This window comes from Erithacus rubecula, assembly GCF_903797595.1.
Source record: "Erithacus rubecula genome assembly, chromosome: 26".
Classification (NCBI taxonomy): Eukaryota; Metazoa; Chordata; class Aves; order Passeriformes; family Muscicapidae; genus Erithacus; species Erithacus rubecula.
This window is the reverse complement of record NC_136678.1, coordinates 5,034,031-5,051,837: the sequence shown is the minus strand read 5'-3', so window position 1 is coordinate 5,051,837 and position 17,807 is coordinate 5,034,031. Positions and strand designations below refer to the sequence as shown.

The following is a 17,807-nucleotide window of genomic DNA, read 5'->3' as shown; positions in this document are numbered from 1 at the left end:
CAGAGGAGATTTTGGGAAACAAAGCCTTTCCTTTCAGCAGCTACAGGAACCAGAGAAATGTGAGCTGAGGCACCAGGGGAAGGGGAATTTGTTCCTGCCACCCCCCTCCGGCTCGGGTGACCCCTTGGCTCCCCCGTCCCTCTGCGAGCGTGACTTCATGAGAAAACACTTGTGGCAGAGGGGAAGGGGAAAGGCTGGAGGGTGGAGAGCTCAGTGCTGAGTGCCCTGCCCGCCCCTGCTCACCGGGAGGCTGTGCTCGGACACGGAGATGCTGCTGGGCTGCACGGCCACGCTCAGGCACTGCCCGATGCTCCCCGCGAAGCGGAACGGCTCCTCCGCCCGCTCACACCGGTCCCTCGGGGAGCACCTGCCACACAGGAGCACCAGAGCGTGAGAACACCCCCCAGAGCACAGCACGCACCCCAAAACCCCCGAGATGCTCCACAGCAGCGGATGGTGATGCCCCACATTGGGAGATGGGACTGTGTTGTAATCCGATACCAGAGGTACAAAGAAGGTTTTACCTCTTCCCTCCTGTCCCTATCCTATTGGCAGAAAGCCAAATTATTCCCTCCCTGACCCTTTCCTAGAAGAAGCCAAGACCTGAGATCTTCTTTCTCTTTTGCCCTGGGACCACCATGAAATAAAGAGAGGCAAGAAGCCTCTTTTGAACCTCGTGCTTATCTCCATGCTAAGCCTAGCTCCTTCTTATGGACACATAGGAAGCAGTTACAGTTTGTAGCAGGACTGGGTGCTGGAAAATATTCTGTGATCAGCAAAAACACCAGTCTGAGTATCCCGTGAGTGATTCCTGCACTGGGACACAACACAGAACTCCAGTCCCATGTGCTGGTGGTGCTGGGGATGTTTTAGACTCATCATCTGCACACAAACTAAACCAGAAAGCAGCAACAGGCAGGGACAGGATGATGTCTCTCTCCTAATTAAAACCACACCACTCACTAATCATCTCCTCCTGGAGCTGAGGGTGACACATGGCCAGGGAAGGGAACTTCCAGCTGCTGCCAGCAGTGCTTGGCTGCTGCTCATGCCTTGAGCTCCCTGCTCCTTCCCATTCCCAGCAGCAGGAATCAAGGCTCCGAGCATGCCAGGGTGGCTGGGACTGCTCCTGGCATTCCCTGTGCTCCTTATCCATGTTCTCTAGTGCAGGTGTCCTTGGAGCAGAGAGAAATCCAGCTGTTTCCAGCACAACCCCCACTGGGAACCAAGGGAGAACCATCAGTGCTCCAAACCTGCGCTGCTGGCATCCCTCCAGGATTTCCTGGTTTGTGTCATTTGGGGAAAATCCTTTCCTTCCACCCCTCCCCTCCATGGGTGCAGGTGACAAACTCACCTCTGAGGTCCCTTTGAACCCAAGCATTGTGGGATTCTGTGGAGCAGTGGGAGTGAGGCTGTTTTCTTTAGATGAAGGGAAGGGAAGTTTCCACTTTCCCTTTCCAAACCACCCCTGTGATCCCCAACAAAAGCTGGGGCTGCTCTCCTCAACCTCTCCCTTTTGTACCTTTTCCTTTGGAGCATAAAGGAGCTAAATATGAATGGTGCCAAAGGAAGAAATATCGAGGTTTAAGTGAATCTCTAAGATAGCCCTAAAGTGAGCTCTTGACTGGAGCCTTTATCTCATTGACTTGCTGGAATGGCTCTTTTTTATCATCCTATTTATGGCAGCAGCCCCAATGGAGATAAATAGGCCTGGAGACAATAACACACTTGTAGAGAGTAGCATGGGGAAGTCTTGCAGGCTTCAGATCCCACTGGGCTGGAGAGATCCTGGAACAATCTCCTGGAGGCCTCTGATGGCTCCCAAAGAGCAAAGGATCCCTCTGTCCATGCAGAGGATGTACAAACCACCTCCTCCTGCAGCCCTCAGCCTTTCAGCCTTCCCTAAACACAGTGTGAGCATCCCTCCCTGAGCCAGACCCTTCACAGAGCAGCTGGAAGCAGAAACGGGTGAGAACGAAAGGGGAGAGATGACAAATTAAATACAAACACTCCAGCACTTGGGGACTCCAAACAAAGATGACAGAGGCTTCGAGGAACAGCAAGAAAAAATTATTTACAGCTTAAAAAAAAAAAAAAAGGTAAAAAATGATCAGTGCTCTAAAGTGCAGGTGCTTGAAGGGAGAGTTGAGAAATCCCATGGGAGGAGGAGCCCTTCTTGGGAGTGGGTTAATGCTGAAATGTCACGGCCAAAAGGGCAGAGGAAACGACACTTTTCTCTCCTCTTGTCATTGAGGGTTTTGTCTCTGCAAAATGAAGATAACAACCTTTACCTGCTTCCCAGGTGGCTTGTGAAGATTCAGCTCATTAGCATGAGGGAAGTGCTCGCTGATCCTTGCAGAGCAGCAGCACCAGAGCCCCCAGCACAGCTCCTGCTGCAGCAGCCCCTGCCCTGGCTGCTGGCCCTGCCCCAGGGGTGGCAGAGCCCAAGGGATGGAAATAATTCCCTTCTGAATAACTGCACGAAGGGTGGCTCAGCTGTAGGGCTGGCTTGGAAAAGGAAAAAAAGCAAAAAACCCCAAAGGATGCCCAGAGTGCCCTGAGGTTCTCAGAGCTCTGCTGGTACCTCCCTGAGAGGAGCCTGTGGGATGCTCAGGGTCTGACCTGCTCCTCCTGCACCTCCCAGAGCGTGGCCCTGTCCCAAACCCACTGTGGGGAGCTGCTGTGCCCCCCAAAGCCCCGAATCCAGGCCGGATTTGCGGAGGAGCCTGCAGCTCCCCGCTCCCCTCCAGCACCTGCTCCTCAGGCAAGTGGCCAAGAGCGGGTCCCTGAGCTCTGCCTCCCCCATCTCCAGCTCTCCCTGCATTAAGGGAGCTGGCACGGGGCCGCAGGGATTTCTATTCCCCTGCTCCAGCCTCCTCCAGGCTCCTGTGCCCCGTGTCTCCCTTCCGCCTTAGGAAGTGCTCGTCATTATGGCAGGGCAGAGAAAGGAAGGGCACAGACACCTCCTGAATGCAGAGAGAATTTCCTGGAGTTCCCCTGCAGAAAAGCACCCTCAGCCCTTTGTGTCTGGTGATGGGAGGGGGCTGCCAGCTCCCAGCCCTGCTGCTGGATCCCCCTGGGAATGGCTGGAGCAGCTCAAACCTCCCCTTGCAGGATTAAAATCTCCCTCCTGGGGCTCTCTCCAGGCTCTGCCCTGCTGCTGTAACCTCGCTGAGCACAGCCTCACTCACAGCATCACATCTGCTTTAAAAATCCCACCTTATTTGGGATTTGCAGCTGGGCAAAGAGCAGGAGGGTGCAAAACACCAGGAGGGTGTGTGAAAACCACCAGGCCTCCAGTTCAAATTCTGGTTTTCCATGGTGCCCACATCACCCTGCCCACTGCTCCTGAAGCAGGAGCTGATTTTCCTCCACCTCTCCCCCGGAACTCAGGGATATCCAGTGGCACCTGAGCTGCAATGCAGGGAACATCCAAAGGAGAGAAAAACAGATTTAACAACTTCAGCCTCATTTGTTTGGCGTGGGAGGCACTGGGCAGCTCTGAGAGCTGCTTTTATCACCGGGAAAGGCTGGACTTTAATCACCAGCCCAGGCTGGACTTACATGTGGTGGAGGGAGCACCAGCCGCAGTGGGGGTCCCCCGAGCTCAGGCACTCCTGGCAGGTCGTGTACTGCTCACAGGACTCCACAGGCACCCGGGACACCTGCAAGGGAACCACACACACTCAGTGCTGCCCTGCCCTGCCCTGCCCAGCTCAGTCAGAGCAGCCCCAGAGCCACGGGATGCAGCAGCCATGCACCATGAAATGAATTCGTTCCGACATCCAAGAACTGGAATTGCTGGAGACTGAGACATGAGCTCAGCCTGTCCCTTGGGTGAGTCCTGGGCATGCAGAGCCCCAGCCAGGCTCCCACGGTGGCACCAGCTCTGGCCAGAGCCTCCCCTGGGGCTGCAGCTGAGCCCTCTCCTACTGATTTATGCTTTGCTGCCTCACCCTTCCCTGGGGGAGCTGCTGCAGGGAAGAAATCTTGGGGATTTTGGCAGCTTGTTTAGTCTGGGTGGGTGTTTCACTGCTGTGGCCACTCTGAGCCCTTCCAGCAGCAGCCACTTGGGTCCCAGGCCTGACCCTGAACTGGGGGTTCCTGTCCCTTCCATGCCCAGGATGGATTCCTTCCCAGGGATGCCACAGAGGGGAGCACAGGTAGGAACAGCCCCAAACTCTGCTGTAAACCCCTCACAGAACATGAGGAAGGTCCTGCCTGATGCTGAGGTGCAGCACAGTCCTGACCTATTAACCAGCACTGAAACCCTCAAAGGCTTCAAAACGACACCAAGCTTTAACCACAGGTCACTGCTTGGCTCCAGCAAAGACATTTGTAACCTTTTTAACTACTTTAACCTTTCCAACACATCTTTTGCCACCTCCAGCATTTATAACTGCTTTAACCTTTCCAACCCATCCTTTGTCACCTCCAGCAGCAGGGTGGGTTTGCATCCCCTGTCTGGAGCTCCCTCTGCAAAACATGGAAGAAATTCCTTCCTGTAAGGTTGGGAGGCACTAGAACAAGCTGCTCAAAAGACTGTGGACTCCCTATCCCTGGAGGTGTTCAAAGCCAGGCTGGACAGACCTTGCAACAACCTGGGATAGCAGAAGGTGTGCAGGTGATCTTTACCTCCCTTCCAGCCCACGCCATTCTGCAATTCTGTGATTTTACTCCCATTTCCCCCATCAAACACGGCAGAAAATCCTCCCTGCAGTACCCCAGGAGCGATGCCTGCAACTGGCTGGGAACTCAAACAACTGTTGGATGGCTCTGGCTCTGTCAGTCACAACAGCACCCGGCTCCCAGCAGCCGCTCTGAAAGGAGCAGTGTCTCCCCAAACAACGGCCACTGTCACGCCAAGTGCTGTTGACACAGTGAGAACCCAGTTCCTCTCTGAGCACGACACCAATAGGGCTGCTATTCTTCTTGTTTCCTCAGCCCCACTCAACAGCTTTTCCTGAAGCAGAAATCACCCGGGGAAGAGTGGGGTTGGTGTTTTCTCGCTGAGGTGGAGCCCGTGGGGTTTTGGTTTGGGAGCCTGGAAATGGGGGAGGGTGAGGGGCAGAGCTGGATGGAAAGAGCTTCAGGAATGGAGAGGAGAAATTCAGGATGAGAGGTGGAAATGAAGGGCTTGGGTTTGATTCTTGGCTGCACAGGGCTGCACTTTGAGTGGCCACAGGTGATGTGGTGTTTGCTGCTTTGCCTCCCCCTTCTGAGGGGCAAAAAACACTTTACAGGTGGGGTGGGAGCAAGCCCAGGAGCCTGGTGGCAGGAACAGCCCCCAGGATGCTCCATGCAGGATTTATCCGTGCCTGACACTGCCCACACCCCTCCCACCCCAGTGACCACCCAGCATTTCCCAGTGCACACCAGTGCTGCAGCCACCACGCTGCTCCTGGCTGCAGAACCAGAAGCAAACACGTGTTTTTCAAACCAAACAAGCATCTCACGGCTCCCTGTGGGAGACACCAGCCAGCACAACCCCCAGGGAGATCACTGGGTTTGCCCTAAAATCATCCCAGCACTCTGAGCTCTGAGCCTGGAGGTCAGAACAGCCCCAAAATCTCCCAGCCCTGCTCGTAGCCACAAAGGGAGGCTTGGCAGGATCTGTCCCCATGATTTAAATGCAGCTCAGGGCTCGTTTCATGTTTGTGAGGAGCTGGATGCTCTCGCTGCGCTCTATAAATAACAGAGGGCTGGAATTATGTGAATAAGAGTTCATTAGAGATGATTTGATGTTGAGCGCTTCGTTTCTTTTTCTGCTCAGAAGCTGCGGCTTCTGCACATGATAATTCTTTAAAAGCCACGCAGAGGAACAATGTCTCTGGAGGAGCATCTGTGTGAAGGACAACAGCCAAGAATCCAGCACTGCTGGGGGATCTCCTGGCTCCTGAGGGCTCAGCCCTGCTCCCCCCAGCCCAAATGTGACCTCTCTTCCTCTCTCCCTGCCAAAATGAACCTGCTGCTCAGCCATTCATAAAGCCTCATTATTTGCTGTCCCTGACTGCCTGGCCCATAACAGCAAAATAAAATAAATTTAAAATTAAAAAAAAAATCAGTATGGACTCTCCAAAACATATGAATTCTAACTCTGCCAGCTGCCAGAGCAAACCAGTGCAAGAAGCCAGCTCCAAATAAATAAATAAATAAATAAATAAATAAATAAATAAATAAATATCAAAATAAACAGTCAAAGCAAAGTTTCCACAGCTTTTGCGTGCTACCAGCCCAGGCCTGTGACCTCCCCTGGCTGGAGACAACCCCTGGAGCATCTCAGAGCCACGGCAGGCTGCCCACAGACCCCTCAGGGGGCTGGAGTTCAAACAGAAAATCTATTTTTAATGACTTTGGGGAGTGGAGTAGAGATGCCAACTAGTTCAGTGTAATTAAAGCCATCTATCACTCACTGAGCAGGAGCCCAAAGTTGATGAACTTTCCAATGAGATTTGATTCTTTCCTTTAGTCATGAGAAAACTCCGCTTTGTGCTGGGGCAGGAGACGTGAAAAAGTGTGGGAAGGAGCAAGGAGGGTGCCTCAGTTGCAGCCATTAATGTGTCAGGGTGACAGGGAAAATAAAGTCAGACTTTCCCAGAGGGCTGTAAAAAGTTTGACAGATTCCTCTTCCCACTGTTCCTCCTCCTGTGCATCCACGCAGAGCTCCAGGTGGAATATCCTGCTGGAAACCTTGGCCAAGAAAAATCCCAGTGTGAGGGATGGGAACCCTCTGGCTTTGCCGAGCAAGAGATGTGGGTGCAATCTACCTCAGGCTGTGGAAAATCCTACCTGGAACTGCTGTTCCTGCCTGGTGGAGATCTCAGACACAGTGAGACTGATCCAGCAACGAGTGTGGAAGGGCCAGGAGTGAGTGGGATGTGGGAAATGCATCCATGGGGCAGAGCCGGGACACACAGGAGAGGGCAAAGGGGGACTTTTAACCACAGATCACTGAGGAGCATCCCCAGGGTGCTGTGGAGCTCCCAAAGGTGGGAATGGCTCCAGCCTCCATCCCTGTGTCCCAGGAGGGCTCGGAGCAGGCAGGAGCAGCGAGGGACAGCTGTGCCCCAGGTCCAGCTCCTGCAGGAGCAGCTCTGCTCCCCCACAGCAGGGAGGGCTCTCAGAGCCCCCACCGGGCTGTCAGAACCAAATCAGTGCCGGGAAGTTCTGGCAGAGAAGCAGCGAGTGGGAGAGGACACGGAGACAACGTTGCCATGGCTACGAGGGGATTATTTAATTACAGCGCTGCGGATGCACGCGGAGAGAGCCCCTTCAACTCTGATCCAGGCAACCTCTGCAGTGGGCTTGGCTTTGCTGCTCTAAGAACCTCATTAACATCTGAGGAGGACACGCTGTGTCGGAGCACAGGGGACTGGATCACTCCCGAGTGAGGGATCAGATCTTCTGCAAACATCCCCATCTCCTTGGCTCCCTCAGACCCTCCCTGGCTCCTGGGGATGTGATGAAAGCAAGGACAGCTTCCTCTGGGAAGCAAGAAAGACTGAGAAAATAGCAAATATCCCGAAGTGAGGCTTGCTCAAGCAGGAAAATTGTCCTCGAGCCAGAGTTTGCTCCATCCATCCGGCCCAGCATCCCGGCAGGGCTCAGAGCAGCCTCATGTTCTGGCACACAGGCTCCTGCAGACAAACGCTTTCCTGTGGTTCACCACGGCTCGAGTTAATCATCACATCAATATGGAACATCTGAGCGGGGTTTGTTGGAATAACAAAGTGCCAGGCAGCGATCCCAGCCCCGCTCCCAGGAGCAGCAGAGTCTCGTTCAGACCTGCAGGAGGGGAAATGGGTTTGCATCCCCAGCACGTGAGCATCCATGGGATGCTGGGTCTGTTCGCTCTGGCAGCTCCTCCCCTGCCCTGGCAGGTGACAATGATACTCTGGGCTGCAGGAGTGGCACAGGGGCAAGTGTGTGGCGACTGCTGAAGGCTTGTGGAAAAATCCAAAACGGATTTTTCCCAGGCTGTTGGCTTTCTCAGCTCCAGCTCAGACCTTTCCCAGGCTGGGGATTTTTCTCAGAGACAAACAAAAGAAGGGAGAAAGAGCAACACAGATAAAACAGAGCCGTGTGAGTGTCTCGTGATGTTTTGCACGAAGCATGTTTTCAAAGAGGTGTTGCCTTCTTGGACCAATGATTCTTTTGTACTTTGTTTTGTACAATGTATCTTATATAAATGCTATGGCTTTCAATAAATCACTCCTTCCTACTGCTTGGAAGAAGTCCTCTGTGTGTTGCTGCATTATTTGCCATTCCTAATCAGACAGTGACACAGGTGCCCGTTACTTGGCACAGGCACCGTGTGTCCATCCCTCAGCTCCCAGCTGATTTGGGATCCCACCCTGGCATCCACCCCTGCTCAGACTGGCACAGCAGTGCCAGCTCTGTGTGACAGCCCCCTCTCCAAAGTGCCTTGGCAGCCCCAGCTCTGCCTCCTGCCTCGCACGGACCATCTGCAGCTGGGAATTGCCGCCTCCATCTCCGTGTGCCCGCTGCCTCCAGAGCTGCAGAAACCTCGTGCACACCCAAATTGGGGAGCAATTCCTTCATCTTCAGCGCTGAAATAAAATCTGGAGCGCAGACCTGGCTGAGGAATTCGCAGGAGATTCTGGAGTGGTAAATGCAGCAAAATTCACGGATTGAATGATGAGGTGCAGCCACACGTTGCTGCCTGGCTCCTCTGAGCTGCTCCTGCCCCCTGGGTGCTGGTGACAGCTCATGTCCCCACACAGGGATGGCAGCTGGAGAGGACAGGGCTCTGCAGATCCTTCTCTTCTGGCACCCAAAGCACTCAGCTGCTTTTAGAACTGACCCACAGAACCTCTCCCTGACAAGAAAAGGGGGTGATGAGGGTGCACCTGTGGCAATAACAAGGAATGGGATTCTAGAGGTCTCTCCCACTGAGACAAGGCTCTGCTGTGATGGATGCATGTCCCTGGATCACTGGAAAACCTCAGGGGAGCCGTGGTTTTGTTCTTGACTGCACAAAAAAGGTCAAATGAGTTCCTGGAAGTCAGGATTGTGATCCAGGCAGGAGCTCCCCTGCTCCTTCCCATCTAGGGAGCACAGCTCACAGCTCCCTGCTCCTGTGGGACTCCCCTTGAGCTCACTCTGGGTCCCAGGATGATGTTCCTGGAGCAGCCAGGGGCACATCCCTGCTCTCCTGCCAGGGGACATCACTTCTGCCACCACGAGTGGCTCCCTGACATATTGGCCACCCCGCCACAGCCACCAGCTGATGATGAGCACTGCCCTTTGATCAGCCCAGGCCTCAGGGGAACTCATTAATCAGGATAAAAGGGGGACAGCCTTCCAAAACTTCTGGGCTCAGGTGGGGATCAATCCAACACAGCAAACTTTCATCTTGCATCAGTTCACGGCCTCTGCGTTCTGTGCTTTGCCTGGCTGCTGTGCAACTCCTGGCGTGCTCCCTGCAGGCGTTTAAAAGTTTTACCAGGAGCTCAGAAAATTAATTAAGGTGAATAATTATAAAGTGTGCGCTTCTTCCCCTCTCTATTTGGCGAGAAAACAGCAAAAATAGAACTCAGAATCGTTTTGGAGCGGTAACCAATGTAATTAGGTGTTCAACGAACACTCACAATCGGGCTGTGCTTATTAAAATTACTGTTTTAGTCAGAATATTTTGCCAGAGAGTCATTAACAGCACAATGCTCCCCTTCCCTGGGACTCTAATTAGTCTTGGACGCCTCCAGCTCAGGGATGCCCAGCCCTGCTGCCCACCCAGCCCTGCTGCCCACCCAGGCCTGCAGGTGATGCTCCCTGGGCTCCTCCCAGCTCCTGGGTGTGGGGGCTGGCCAGGAGGAGAGCAGGGACAGGGACAGAGCCCCTGGAATTGGGCAGTGGGAAGAGATTTCATTCTGGGAGGGTGGGCAGGGCTGGCACAGAGCAGCTGTGGCTGCCCCTGGATCCCTGGAAGTGTCCAAGGGGTTTGGAGCACCCTGGGACAGTGGAAGGTGTCCCTGCCATGGTAGGGGTGGCACTGGAAGGATTCTAAAGTCCCTTCCAAGCCAAACCATTCCATGATTCTGTGATACCCTGAAGGTGGGGGTGCCTTAGAGGGAGGACACACCATGTGAGGAACCAGAGCACCCAGCTGGGACCACCCTGAGCATCCCCAACAACATCCCTGCTCCGAGCAGCTTCCTGGGCTGGCTTGGAAATGATGGAGCCTCCAAAGCTGGAGTCACTGCAGCTGTGTCTGAGCAGGGATGTCCATGCTGGGAGGAACAGACCCAGCCCTGCTGTGAAACCCTGAATCCCCAGGGTGTGGATCCCAGGGAGGCTCAGAGCCTGCTGCCTGCTGTCTGTTTCTCCTGTCTCCCCAGGAAAAGCACACGCCAGACAGCAGAGCCCCTTCCCCCAAGCTGCCAGCCTGCAACTCACGGATTCACTTAAGTTGTTAAAAAGGATTGTGGCAGGCTAAGATAAAACAGAAGAGTTTAAAATGACAAACAGACTCCTAAATGGGACTAGAGTCTTAATGAAAACAGTAATGAATGAATGAGGCAAGCAAATATTCCCCATTAATATTAGACAGATAGATTAGATCCCTGGGCGCTGCATTTAAAACCGACATGAAATTACTTCAATTACTCTGCATTGATAAATAACAAGGCCGTATTTACTGTTAAAACACATTTCCTCCACCCTCCCCCATGCTTGCTTTGGCTTCTGCTTCTCAAGAGGGACAGGAGATCTCTGAGAGGATGGAAAATGCACCGGGCTGGGAGCTTCCCTCCTGCCTGCAGCAGAGCTGGGCTGCTCAGCAGCCACCCAAGGTGTGCCAGGGCACCTGGCCCCGAGGAGCAGCCCCAGCAGGCTCCAGCAGCACCAGCAGTGCTGCTATTCCAGCCTGTGCAAGAGCCAAGGCAATCACTGACAGCCACTTCAAACCCGATGCTCACAGCATCCTCCCCTCTTAGAAATTCACTCCACTTCCCCTTGCTGGTGGGTACAGCTGCTCAGCATCCTCCTTTCCACGCTGGGAAAGTGAGATTAACCTGATCAGAGGCCTCTTCTGATGAAGAGATCATAGATGGATAATTCCTGGGTGTTTGCTGGCATTTACATGCTAATGATGAAAAGCACTCTGGTAAAGGTAATGTCAACACGAGTCCCTTGTCCTTGCATCTCAGCCTCCAGCCCAGCCATCTGTTCTCAGGGTTCAGAAAAGCTCTGGAGAACAGGTTGCTGCTAGAAAAGCTGCAAAAGCTCCTTCCCAGCTCTGCTGCCTCAGCCTGTGGAGCTCCATGCCTGCCTGGAGTGCCCTCGGTGGCTGGGGATGCTCAGAGCTGTGGGGTAAAGAGCACTGGAAGGACCCAGGCTGTGCTGGCAAACCACTGATGTTTGCTGCTACAGGATCTTAATATCTGCAAAAAACCCCTCACTCAGCCTCATCACATATCAGTAAACAAGAGTGATATAGAATTTCTCACTTCAGGGACACAGGAGCAGTGAAGCATCCAGAGACCCTGAGCCCAGAGCCCAGTCTCTGCTGCAGATCCAGTATCTCACATTTCGTGAGGGAGAGGAGGGGAATAAATCCCTGCTTTCCTCCAGATGCAATCCCTTGGGGAAAGGCCACCCAGCAGCTCCAGGGTGCTCCAGCTGAAACACTGCTGCTGGGGGGGTCACTGAGTGTGGGAATAGGGGGCAGGAGGGGGCTCTGGGTACCAGGCAGGGAGAAATTCACTTCCCAGGAAGGCAACAAAAGCCAGGCTTGGTGCTTTCCAGCCAAAACCTGGGTAAAACAACCAAGTGGAGAGAGAGGAATGCTCAGAGCTCTTCCCACAGCTTGGGGGATGGATGACCTTTCCAATACTATACCTATATAAATCTTACTTAATGAAATAATACAAAAAAAAAATCGATGAAGGTTAAATCATTCCCTGCAGCAGAATTACACTGAAAACGAAGCCTGTTCAGACAGGGGTTGGTTTACACAACAGCCCTTTAACATTCCTTTTCTAATGACTGGGATGACTCCTGAGCAGCCCTAACCACAGGATGAGTGATCCAAGGAGCCAAGGGCAGCGTGCCAAGACAGAGGCAAAGGAAACAGCTCTAGCCTGGGGTTTACTTTAAACACACCATTTGGGGTTTTGCTGGGTCACGAGTCTCAGCACTGTGGTTTTCACCCATCAGAACTTCCCCACAACATCCCTGTCCCTCGGGACATGACTTCATTTGTGGTGCCACCACAAATGAGCATTTTAAACTCCCCCTGGACTCCCTCCCTGCTCCCAGAGTGAACACTGCTCCTGTGGCTTGGAAGCGCCCCTGGGAAAGTGGGAGCACCAACCAAGGGCCTCCCTTTGTGGGAAACACAAGCTGGGGTGGTTTTTGTAGCCAGAGAAGGTCGGATGAAGGGTTCAGCTTTGATCTTTACCTGCTCCTCGTTGGGGTGCTTTGTCTGGGAGATGTGAAATCAAAGAGCAGCTCTGGGGCTGTGGCACTGCTTTGACAAAGGCAGGGCTGATACAGCTCAGAGCAAACTCCAGAACTGCTGCATTAACACTCCCAGGGCTGCCACGCCAAGGCACTTGTCCCTGGAAGCCACCTCAGCCCCTGCTGTAAACAGCTACTCTGAAATCAGCTTCTCACTGTGTGGATCCAGTGCTCAGAAGGGTGGCATTTTGGGCAAATCATGCCATGAAACCATTTCTGCTCCACCAGAGCCTGAGGAACTCCTGCATGCATTTCCATAAATATCGCTGGCGTCAGTGCAGCAACAGACCCAACAGACTGCGAGGGGGATCCTGCAGACTGCTGCTGAGACTACCTACAGATCAGCTCCAGGAAAAGCTCTGGGCTTGGAAGGGATGGGAGAGGACAAAATTAACTGGCTGCTGTGAGAGCTGGTAGCCCTGAGCTCCCAGAGAGGCTGGGAACAAGGGGGAATCATTGCTCCAGGAGGCTGAGAGTGAATGGCACTGAGCAGACCTGCAGGGATTGGTTCATTAAGGACAACTTGGGAATGCCAAAAACCAAGAGAAGAGCTGGTGGATCCATGACCTGCTCTGTCCTCTGCCTCTGGCAGGGAGCAGGGCACAAGGACCCACGAGAGTGGCTCTTTCTGCCATGTGAAAGACATGAAACCATCACTTGTGGACCAGAATTAGCCCCTGGCATGATGTTTGTCAGCTGCAAACCTCCCACTGGGACAAATCTTCCCTGGAAGGGATCTTCCCTTGCCCCAGCTGCCTTCCTGCTGGAACCCAGTGCTGGAGCAGCTGCTCCAAGGACATTTCTCTGCAGGGTAGCTGGCAAGGGACGGGGTTAATAGTCCCACTCCACGTGTGACCTCTCTTCCCCCTCTCTGAGCTCCTAATTACCCAGCTGAAGGCAGAGGGGCAGCCCTGGGCTCTGCCAGCCCATGGCATCGATCTCTGCAAGGCAATGCCTTCACCCTGGGAGAGATCCCAGGGATGGCAGCTCCTCCCATCCCACCCAGCAAATCCAACCCCTGATAACTCGAGCATCAGCAGGTCCCTTCCTCCAGAAAGGAGAGCAGCTCGTGGGGGATGAATAAAGAGTGCTGCTAATGAAAAGGCGCCCACCATGGCTCTGTCCCTGTGTCCCAGCAGCCTGACAATTGGCAAATGAACCTCGGTGCTTTATGTGCTCCCCCTCTTTATTCTTTGCTCATAAAACTGGCAGGAGCAGGGGTAGGACAGAGCTGCTGGCGGCAGCTGTGTGCAGTATGAAAAATGAGCAGCACATGCACGGGAGGCAGCTGGAGCACAGCAAGGGACTCCAGGGTCCCTGGGGTTATTTCCCTCTCTCCAGAGAGGCCCTGAGCTTAACCCTTGCTTTGCCCTGTTGGAGCAAAGCAGCCAAAGCCACAGACCCGGGTCACACTTGGCAGTCCCCAACACCTGGCAATGTCCCAGGCCCACAGTGCATTTCCAGAGATTAAAGAGGAGCTGCAGCCCTGCTGGAACAGGCACCCTGGGTACACCCAGCCCAGCAGGACACAGCTCTGAAGGGATGGATTGGATTCCAAGGAAGCATTTTCCTCAGTTTATGATGAGGGAGCAGTGCTGGGCAGGGCAGTGCAATGGGGGCAGCACAGGGGCAGCAGCAGAGGGGCAGCAGCTGTGCCCTGTGTCCATCCCAGACTGCCCTTCCCCACACCAGTGCCTGTGTCCATCCCCACACCAGTGCCCTGTGTCCATCCCCAGACTGCCCTTCCCCACACCAGTGCCCTGTGTCCATCCCCAGGCTGCCCTTCCCCACACCAGTGCCCTGTGTCCATCCCCAGGCTGCCCTTCCCCAAACCAGTGCCCTGTGTCCATCCCCAGGCTGCCCTTCCCCACACCAGTGCCCTGTGTCCATCCCCACACCAGTGCCCTGTGTCCATCCCCAGACTGCCCTTCCCCACACCAGTGCCCTGTGTCCATCCCCAGGCTGCCTTTCCCCACACCAGTGCCTGTGTCCATCCCCAGACTGCCCTTCCCCACACCAGTGCCCTATGTCCATCCCCAGGCTGCCCTTCCCCAGAGCCTGATGGGCTGAAGGTCCCTGCCCATCATTTTGGAGGGCACAGGTGTGTGCCAAATCGCTGGCAGCACTCTGTGTCACTTTGGGCCAGTGTCCCAAAGCCACCCCTCCCCTGCCACCTCGGGGGCAGAGCTGGAGCTGCCTTTGCCTCGTGCCTGTGCGCAGGGAGCAGAAATATTCTGCTGTCCCTACAGAACGCCCTCAGTGCCTGGCCCCCTGCCACCCTGGCATGCAGAGGGACATGGTGGCCACATTCAGCTTGCCCTCTTTGCTGAGGAACAAGCCAGGCCATGTCCTGCCACCCACCTGGCCAGGGCCCCCCGTGCCCGTGTGGGCACAGCGCAGCAGGGTGGGCACAGCCCCGCATCTGCCTGCTCCCTGCAGCCTCCCAGGCTGTGCTGTGCCTCAATGCCGCCTTTGTTCCTGCCTCTGGCACGTCCGAGGGTGTCAGTGACACTGAAAAGCTTTGACTGGCCCTTTCTGTTTGTTTTCTTGGCACACGCAGGCGTCGTTTCAATGGCCCGAGCCCGACTCTGCCCCGCACCTCGCGTGTGCCTGACAGGATTATCCTGCCCAGAGCAGGGGCTGGGCACCCAGTGATGCCATCCAGCCCCTGTGGCTCCTTCAGTGCCCATTTCCCTCTGTCTGCCTTTCCAGCACAGCATCCCACATTCCCCAGAGTGCTGGCACTGCCCAGGCTCCCCAGGGAACAGGCACAGCCCCAAAGCTGCCAGAGCTCCAGGAGTGTTTGGACACCACTCCCTGGGATGCACTGGGTGGATTTGGACTGGATGATCCTTGTGGGTCCCTTCCATACTCTAGGATTTATGAATCCTGGCTGGCAGAGCTGCAGGGTTTATTCCTCAGAGCCCACATCCCATGGGATGCTGCCTTTCCAGGTGAGCTCTGTGGCAATGCTGGGAGACTCAGCACAGCCATCCCAGACCCTGCTCAAACCTCCACAGCCACAAAGGCCTGCTGCACACAGGGCAGGAACACAAGCAAACCTCAATCCCCCATTTCTGAGCCATCCAGGGTTCTCCAAATTGTTCAAACACTGCAGAAACCTGGGAGGAGCATCCCAGGCGTGGCCGGTTTGTGTAATTTTATAAAGCTCTGAAAATCCAAAGCACTGGAGTGGCTTTAAAGGTCACAGAGTGGCATCACTGCTGCTTCCACGGCCTGGCAAGGGCCCTGCTTTGTGTTTGCTCCAGGAACACTCTGCAGTCTCCACGGCTTTTTAGCAGGGATCTCTCTCCAGCTCCACCCTGCCGTCCTTGCCAGTCAATTTTCTGCTACTCCATCACTTCCCCGTTTGTATATCATTACATGCTGCTGTCAAAAATAATTTAGGAACCTGACTGCCAGCGTGAGGAACAAGCCCTCCTAAGCATATCCCAAACTCTCCAGTTCTGAGGGAAATGAGCTCTCAGCCCAGTGTCCCATGGCAGGGGCTGATCAGTGAGGACCAAGGGAAAACCTCAGGAGGCAACACAGTTGAGCTCCAGGGTCACAGAGAGCCCAGGGAGCACAAAGAGCTGCCAGAACACAAGGTCTGGCTACTCTAAAGTGATTCTCCCCCCTCCATGCACACCCAATCAGTTTGGGCTCAAGTTTAACGTGTTGTTCACATTGGGAAATTCACTGGATTCTCCCAGTTTACTGCTCTGGCAATGCATTTTGTTTTTCCCACAGGGAAGGCAGAGTTGGGCTGGCCCTGCCCATGGTAACCTTGGGCATCTCAGCCTGTGATAAGGTGCCAGACTTGTCTCAAGGCTAAAGAGGAGACCTGAATGGATGGTTTAGACTCCAAGAGCAGATTTACACCAACAGGGACATCCTGCTGCTCTCTGTCCATTCCCAGGCTGTGGAATTCCACTGGGCACAGCAGAGCCTCACCAGTGCTTTGTACAGGCAAGAAAAGGATCAGAGAATCCTGGAATATCCCATGCTGGAGGGACCCACAAGGATCCAGCCCCTGGCCCTGCACAGACACCTCAAAATCCCACCCTGGGCATCCCTGGAGTGGTGTCCAAACTCTCCTGGAGCTCTGGGGCTGTGCCCATTCCCTGGAGAGCCTGGGCAGTGCCCAGAACCCTGTGGGGGAAGAACCTTTTCCTAATATCCACCCTAAACCTTCCCTGAGTCTTGTCAGAGCACAAAGGGCACCCAGGAGGTGGGATCAGGCAGCTCCTCCTTTTGCAGGCAGTTTTTGAGGGTTTGTAATGGATTTGTTTATTTATCTGGGGAGGTTTTCCTCCTGCACGGGAGGTGTCACCAAAGCCCATCCCAAGCAGCACAGACAGATCCAGCTGGGATCACTCCAGCTCCCATTCCTTGGAGGTTTTTCTCCCTTCCTTTCCTCCCCAAGGTTCCCTGGGTGTTGCCAGGGTGAGCCAGGCTGATTCTTCCCATCCACACTGAGTTACAGCACAGAGCTGCTGCTGGTGCAATGCTTTAACTCATTTTCATACATTTATGCTGAGACTAAATTTGTCCCTGCATATTTTCCTCCCAAGCCTAGTAATCAGTAGTGGAAATAATTTGCTGTTGTCTGCTCTGATGTTGCCATCTCTTGCACACATCCAAGTGACAAAGACATCAGGCCCTCAAAGTCCGATTGAAGAATAATTGGAAATCCAAAGTGGCACTAAATGTTATTTTCTAAATAAAATGCATTCAATTACAGAACATGGCGCTGTCAAGCATTAAAAAAGATTAGTTAGAGGCAGAAAAGAAATGTTGTTCAAGCCTTCAGAGACTTCATTACATGCATAGGATACCCCTGCGTTCTTTGGGACAGGCAGGGGGAAAGGGAATGCAAAATTATTGAAATATTTGCAGCAGCCTGTGCTGTCCCAGATGGGCCTGGATGCCTCCTCACTTCTGGGTTTGCATCTCAGTTGTTGGATAAATATATAAGGAGATAGATATATGGATATGTGGATATATAAAGGTGAGAAAGGAAAGATGGGTGAGGAAAAAGCAGATAAATCAAGAGAAAGCAGAGAGCAGAGCAATTCCTGCCTCAGGCCTTGCAGAGAGGAGAGGCCAAGGATGGGCTGGGACAGGAGAGGTCACAGGATGGGGATGGCAGCCAGCCCTGGGTGTCCAAATCACCCCAAACCTGCAGAGAAGGGACAGATCTGGGCACAAATCCAGCAGCTGAAGCCCAGGGCTGTGTCTCTGCCTTGTCTGTGTGTTAATAAACCCAAATATTGCAGCAGCTGCTCTCACAAGTTCAGCAAAGCCCAGCCTGGCCCTGGAGCACA

At 54.0% G+C, this 17,807-nt stretch overlaps 1 protein-coding gene across 5 annotated transcripts in view; it reads right to left on the bottom strand.

Moving 5' to 3' along the window:
• PLXNA2 (plexin A2) overlaps positions 1-17,807 on the bottom strand; it is a 144,361-nt gene that overhangs the window by 55,547 nt on the left and 71,007 nt on the right. For all 5 annotated transcript variants that reach the window (XM_079327268.1, XM_079327266.1, XM_079327265.1 and 2 more), the window contains exons 5-6: positions 3,565-3,665; positions 244-367 (exon numbers count right to left, since the gene is read on the bottom strand). In XM_079327268.1, coding sequence (XP_079183394.1) covers positions 244-367; positions 3,565-3,665 — 225 coding nt within the window. The remainder of the gene's footprint in view (positions 1-243; positions 368-3,564; positions 3,666-17,807) is intronic.